Source organism: Hippocampus comes, unplaced genomic scaffold, assembly GCF_001891065.2.
Source record: "Hippocampus comes isolate QL1 unplaced genomic scaffold, H_comes_QL1_v1.1 scaffold110, whole genome shotgun sequence".
Classification (NCBI taxonomy): Eukaryota; Metazoa; Chordata; class Actinopteri; order Syngnathiformes; family Syngnathidae; genus Hippocampus; species Hippocampus comes.
Window position 1 is genome coordinate 1 of NW_017805498.1, and position 7,500 is coordinate 7,500.

The window sequence follows — 7,500 nt, forward strand, 5'->3', positions numbered from 1 at the left end:
GAGACATTCATTGTGATGCCAGTTGTGCAACCGTGAGGCTGTCTGTCCTAAGCATGATATCGTATGTTGGCTAAAGTGTTTAGAGGAGGCAGATTATGTGGTTCGTGAGCAGGTGTACTCATTAAAGGTTTCTCATAGTCTGTATGTCCATTCACATTGTTCCATTGATCAAAAATAAAATGTTACCAGAATGTTGGAAGAAGTAGTCCACAAACAAAATCCACAGAAGCACTTTGAAAACCATGCAAACTCCACGCATGAAAACAATGCTGTGTGTGACTCCGTGAACTCGATAGATGGCATTCTCGTCATGTAAGGCTTAATGTGGGTAACTTTGAGTGCATCTGCGCCTATCACGGCATCCCTGCTCGAAAGTGTGTGTGTGTGCGTGTGCGCGTGTGCATGTTTTTTGTGTGGGAAAATCGGATGAGTTCTGGCACCAAAGATGTTTGTCAGGTTTGCAAAAACCAACCCCATCCTCGGCCATTGAAGAATATTCCCGGCACAAATTTATATAGATAGCAGTACGAGTGTTTCTGATGTTATTTTGATTGAGATCATTATTTCTGTAACAGTGGCGGCAACTGCGCCCTTTCAGCCCCACCAACTCAGGCTTTGAAAATGCGCCATCAACCGCGTCACCGGCTTGAGAGCACAGGCCGGGAAGTCGGCTGCTTTGAAGGCTCCGTGTGCGACATTGACATTGAGTTAGCACTGTTGCTCAGAACATAACAGCTGAGCGTTTCACCCTCGGCATGATTCATCCATTTACACTCAACGCAACCATCGCACGAATGTACAATTTGGTTCTTCTTGGTTTGAGTTTTAATGCCTGGAGACTGGAGAATATTTTGTTTTCGTTCAAAAATGTTTAGCCTGTTTGCCCCAAAAACTGAAGTGTGCTTTCATTTTTGGGCTTCTGTGCGACTGAGTTTGACACCCCTCATTGAGCATTTCTTTCTGATCGTGAGAAGGAACAGTCATGCCTTTCTTGTTCTCTTTCCCCAGGGTCCAGGATGCTGTTCAGACTTTGCTGTGTCCTTTCACTACATTTACGCTGTTCAACTCTATGCCCTGGAATACCTGGCATACCATCTGCGGCCATATGGATACAAATACAGATTTGTTTCCAGTGAACATAAATATTTTAATGGAACGACAAAACAACTGTGAAATATGGGATTTTGCCAACATCCTCTTCATTATGTGGCATCGAATGCGTTCATTTCCGAAATAATCACATTTTAAAACCTGTTGATTTATTTATCTATGTTTAATTTGTGGACCTGGGACCTGGGAAAAGTACAGCTCGGGGTCCAATCTGGCCCAACCATACCCTCTGAATGGCCTTCCCAGTGACCAGGAAGTCTAAATAAAGCACAGAATAAAAGTGCTTTTATTTTATGTGTACACATGTGGACGGGGGGGAGCATGGCAAAAACCCAGGGGTTGGGGGTTCGATTCCGGGGGCCTTGTGACCATGTCCAGGTGTCCTTGAGAAAGACACTCAACTACCAGTTGAAGCAGGCAACGCCGCAGTGAGCGGTCGCAACTCTCCACCCAACTTGTGGGTTTGTGTCAAGATGCATCGAGCCAAGCGGGCAGAACCAAAGCGGTGTGGATTATATGAGGTACTGAATCCATTTTGTCATTCCCTTCAGGTAAGGGGTGCCCAAGTCGGGTCCTCGAGAGCTCCAATCCAGCCGGTTTTCGATATCTCCCTTCTCCTGATTCAAATGATCAGCTCATCAGCAAGCTTATCGGAAGCCTGATACTTTGAATCAGGTAGTGTGTTGGAAGTGGGAGACATCGAAAACGGCAATGAATGCTCAATTTGGGCCCAGGTAGACAAGAGCAATTCACGACCATTGTGGTATGACTGGTACTGAACATGTGCAGCTCAATGGTGGTTGTTGCTGGCTCAAAGGTGGCTGTTGTTGTCTCAAGAGCAACTGCGGTCTGTTGCTAGGATACGGTCAATGCTATCTGATGCCGAAGATGTATGAACTGAATTTTCGTTTCAATGCAGATCCAGTAGTTCTGAAGTTGGTAACCCATAACAAGATCGTGTATCGAGCTGGTACGGGATCATGTCTGCCAAGATTCAAGTGCAAACGGAACGTTCGTTGTGTTGCAGTTCCAGGTTCGTTCGTTTTGATAAACGTTTCCACAACGAAAGCGCGATGCTCACCCGTCCAATTCATGGCAGCAACTGAAAAAAAAAAAAGAAAAACAATGACATCATAAAGAAACAAAGCAAAATGGCATTATTTGGAGAAAATAAACGGCATTTTGTGTACTTTTCAAAAATAAAAAACCCGTTTGTTTCTTTATTTGCCTTTTATTTAATCTACAAATGTGTCACATCATTTTGCCTGACCGGATATGTGTTTGATACTTAGCTTTTTGACATTCTTCCTGTTTTCTCTCCATCTATAGATTTTAAAATATTGACACATTTAAGCTGATGCACAATGAATTTTTCTCCTTCTCGGTCCGAACACGCCTTACTTGACAAAGAAAGAGATATGACTTTCTCACCAAAACAAATATGGGACATAAGAAGCAAGGTGACAGCCATGCAAAATACACACCATATTCCGCTTTACCTTAACGGGGGCAATTGTCCGAAGGTGTGGTCCTGAAGTCTGATTTCCGGCTGTTCAGAATGTTTACCCGCAACAGGCGATCCACCACTAAAGGTCATTATTAGTCTCTGTTCAAACATTATGCTGGGAAAGGTAACAATCCCCATCTGGAGATATATTTTTTTCGAAGGTTCCACAAACTTTCGATCCCGTTCTCATCAACTTGCCGTGCATGACTCAACAAGGCTACAGTAAAATAATAAATAATAATAAAGAGATGTTCAAAATCACGTACTCAATTTAAATTAATCTTTTCTTTTATTTACAATTTTATCTGTGGTTTTATTGTTTTGGTTCTTGATTGTAAAGTGTCCTTGAGTGTTTTGAAAGGTGCTTATAAATAAAATTTATTATTATTAAGAGTTGGTTTTGTCGCTGGTTTTATTTTGGACGAAAATGACGGCTGTCCTGTGACCGCTCCTGCGAGAGGGAACCCTAAGATGGACGTGAACACGTGATGAGGATCGGTGGACCATCAAATCTTTTCTCTTGTCTTCCAGCCGTCGTCTTTCTTTGTTCCTGCAGCTGTCCAGTAGTCGCTGTCGGCCAGGAAGGCAAGACAGCGACCGGCGTCCTTGAGGTGACCTGCAAGAAGACGACACACCCTGAGCGCCTGTGCTTCTCCGCTCGACAAACCGCAGCCAGGTTTGAGGCTGACCTGCGTTGGAGGGTAGGTGCCTGAACGGGGAGCCGTCAGTTCACTGCCAACGTCTTTCGCCGTCGAGGCCCCCGGTCTGCAGAGTCCCACATTCTAAACTGTAACTTTTTGCTGGCCACGAATGTCATTTTTAATTGTGTTGAAACTAAGTCTTGGCTGCCCCTTGGCAATGGCTCCCTTGAAACAGAGGTTTTTAAATCTCAATCGGACATTCCTGGTTAGAGGGCATTTTTTTTTTTTTTTGGTGGGGGGGGGGACTTGAAGGGTTGTCAACAATTTGAGACTGAGTTCAAGCCAGCCTCCACTCGCAAAATATAATATAAATATATATAATATACTGCAATTGTCAATACTGTAAGTCAGGGGCATCACTAGGTTTCAAGAACAAGGGGGGCTTAGCCCCCAGGGGAACACGGCCCCTTTCGGGGAGTCCGGGGGCATGCCCCCCGGGAGAATTTTTTTCTACATTCTATTAAAAATCCATCAATTCCGTGCACTTTGAGAGCAAAATGAAGAGGCTATGAAGAACTACACACATCACATTAGTATCCTCTTTACTATGATGGGGCTTCCTCCCCTGGACTTTAACTGGACTAGATAATAGAAATTATAAAGAGTTCAAAAGTTCAATTTTGGTTGTTCAAGGGAATTAGAAGGATGCCCGATAACATAACCTATATGACAGGAGGCCTATATTCCTCTCTACCAAAATGTATGAATATATGCTTAGTCCCCAGAAGACTATGTATTTTGAGATGTCTGCCGTGATTTTGGTGTTATATAAATAAAGTATCATTATTGTGTCAACACAGTACAGTTGAATGTAGTGGGCAATAAAATAATTAACTTACAGCGATCAAGAATAAATAAATTGCCTTTCCACTTTCAGGAAAATTGAATGCTTTAATACTGTCCAACAACAAATGGAAGATTCACACATTTATAACCAACAAAAATTATTTAAAAAAATATAACAATGTGCCATTCTTCACAGTTAAAAATTCTTATACTCATAAAATAATACAAAAAGTATTAAATGATTGTACCCAAGTAAAAGTAAAATACTTGTTGAAAAAATGACTTTCGTAAAAGTAGTAAAAGAAGTACTGTAGTCATTCAACTCAAACAAAATACTCAAAAACAAAATACTCAGTTAGAGTACTTTTACACTGAGTTACTTTGCATCTCTGCCCATCTCCAAGACTGTCCATTCACTTGGTGGGTGGAAGCATTAAAGAAAGCCTTCTGTTTTTAAGAGTGTCAAATCGGTCAATCACTCTGTGATTGCTCAAGTGTGTTCTTTTCAATGGACATGACTGCAAGACTGTGAAGTCTTTTCTGACCCATTGTTTGACGCAGCCATGAGTGAAGCCGACGTAGTGCAGTAAAGGACATGAGCAGCTACTTACAGGAACTGTTACAGTGCAGTTTCTGCTGTTACTGGAGATATTTTAGCGGACTATAGTCACTAGTTTTACCAGCATGGATGAATTGAATACTTAATTTACCTTTCTAAAAAACTGTCGAATATCCATCCTGTCGACTCAACCTGACTTTCGGCAATGAATTGTCAGTTGTTGCGTTAGCATTTGATGTGGCGATGGTGACAGTTTGTCACCTGTTGCGTTAAGGAAACCTAGGAGATTTAATATTACAATAATGGCAGGTAATCGAAATATAATTGAAAATGGCCACATTACATTGAATGCAATATATTAGCAAAAGTAAAGGAAAAATAAATGAAAGTTTTTTTAAAATAATGCAATGAAATTATTTACGGGGGCTAAAGACATTTTTAGGCCTAATGACGCCGATGCTGTAAGTTATGGTCATCTGCCGCCAGCGAGCGGTGTTGGCCACCTTCCAAATAAAAGCTTCACAACTAATGATGCATGTCAGTTGTTTGGATTAAAAAAAAACTATTTTTTTTTTTAAATAAGTAATTTTCACCTGCGTGAATTCATCTTTGTTCGACAGCCAAGAAATGTCTTTATAACATTAAAAAAAAATCCAAACCACTGACGCACGTGCATTAGTTACAGTTTTGCAGACAATCGCAGTGACGGCTCACTTGACTTCAATTTTGCGAGTGCAGGCTGGCTTGACCGCAGTAATTTGACAGACACTTTGATTAGTTGAACTATTGTCACGATTCGGTCAAACCGAACAATGTTTGGATCTCAAAAACTGTAGACTCCAGACAAGGACTCCAGAACAAAAAATGTTTAATATACAAAAATCACACCGACAAAGTATGGACATGAACCGCTGGTCAAAACAACGACCAGGGAGCACAGAAACTAAACGATAACCAAAAGCGCTTGCACTCAAGGCAAGGAAGGAAAACAAACCCGAGACTACAATCGAGTGATGGGTCCAGCGACACCGATGTGTTGACGCATGCGTCGGGCTCACAGAGCAATCCACGCTGATGTGTTGACGCATGCGTCGGGCTCTGTACGCATGCGTCAACACATCGGTGTGTCGGTGAGTGTGCGGCTTCATGATATCACATGATCAACACGTGAACTGCGTCGGCTCAGCCTAAACTGCGTCGACACAGTCCAGGCTGCGTGACACAGTCCAGGCGGAGTCAACTCAGTCCAGGGGGCCTCGACGCAGCAAAAGCCCGCCACACAGTGTTTAAAAGGAAGTGCTTCTGGCGACACGATGCCGCCTGCCGAAACAAGCCAGACCTCACCCTCGCTCAAATAGAAATATACATTTGGGCAAAAAGGAAAACACACAGATTATCAGAAAAAACGTGTCCGTCTGACTTCCTGCGTCGTGTCGGCTGTCATATAATAGGCTATTATTCTATGAGAAGTGCTTTTTGAACGTTTGGACTGTACGTCATACTCCAGTTGATTGAGAGGTCCCGCCTCTAAGGGGGAGTTCCAGGAAGTGACTGCATGTGAGCACACCGCATGTTTGATGTCTCTGCCACGTTGTTATTAAAAGTCACCTAAAACGTAAACCTTGTCTGCTGACCATCATTACATCGTCATCCTCATTCACATGATTTTCACATTATTGAAACACATTGAATGATACAATATGAATGCATGGATGTGAATGATATTGTCAGGTGTCAAGGTCATCTTTAATGTCAAATATGTTTTATGTATGACATGTAGCATAGATGAAATTTCTTCCTCTCAATCCTCAGTGCAAATATGCATGCAAACATGCTGTGCATTAAACACACACAGCGAAGAAAGGATAGCAGCTACACTGTATAAAAAAGACATAATATGTAATCTGAACAGTATAAACAGAACAGTATAAACAGTATAGATGATATAAACAATATAAACAGCATAAACAACAACATAAACAATGGCACTTGTGGCTATTATGGGTAAAGTGAGGTAGTGCATTGCATGGGCGTCATTAGGCCTATTTTAGGGAGGCTTCAGCCTCCCTAAAAATGTCTTTAGCCCCCCTAAATAATTTCATTGCATTATTTAAAAAAATATATTTTTTATTTTTCCTTTACTTTTGCTAATATATTGCATCGAATTCAATGTAATGTGGCCATTTTCAATTATATTTCGATAACCTGCCATAATTGTAATGTTAAATCTCCCAGGTTTCCTAATTTGAAATAAATAGCTTTTTAATCAAAGTCACAATTGAAATTTTCATGGGTACGCATCTTTTTGGGTCACCCTGTATAAGACATTGCCTTCTAAAATTTGGATCATTAAATGCATGTAAAACATTTAGCTTCAGTGTATTTGCAATTTTAGTCCCTGGTCAGGCTTGAGAATGTATTAATTTATATTTATTGAATACAATAAAAACATAATTAATACAATTAATAAATAGCATGAATCAATCCATTTTAGACACTTGTATATGTCTGAGTGCCTCAGCAATCTAAGTGTACCGGGTTAGTGTATATGCTGTGTCCATGCAGAACTTGTGTTTACATTTATTTGGTTTGTCTTGTTTCCCAGGACCCTGATGGGGGACAGGAGAAGGAGCTTCAAGGCAGGCTGGTACCATATACACCCCTGGCTTGAATATTCTCAACAGATGGACTCGGCGTATTGTTACGCTTGCAGATATTTTAGCCCTCCTGATACTGTTTTTTTTCTCATCACTGGAATGTTATGACTACAATGCTTTCAAAGCTTGATGAAATAAAAAGTCAAATAATATTTCGAATCTGTCTTTTTAGCCCTGGGT

General features: G+C 41.2%; 1 protein-coding gene across 1 annotated transcript in view; it reads right to left on the reverse strand.

Annotated features, from left to right (window-relative positions):
• Positions 1–3,123: 3,123 nt before the first annotated feature.
• The window catches only part of LOC109519961 (coagulation factor VIII-like), a 13,867-nt gene continuing 9,490 nt past the window's right edge, over positions 3,124–7,500 (reverse strand). Inside the window, exon 4 of the mRNA XM_019876852.1 lies at positions 3,124–3,382. Within this exon, the coding sequence (XP_019732411.1) occupies positions 3,124–3,382 (259 nt within the window). The remainder of the gene's footprint in view (positions 3,383–7,500) is intronic.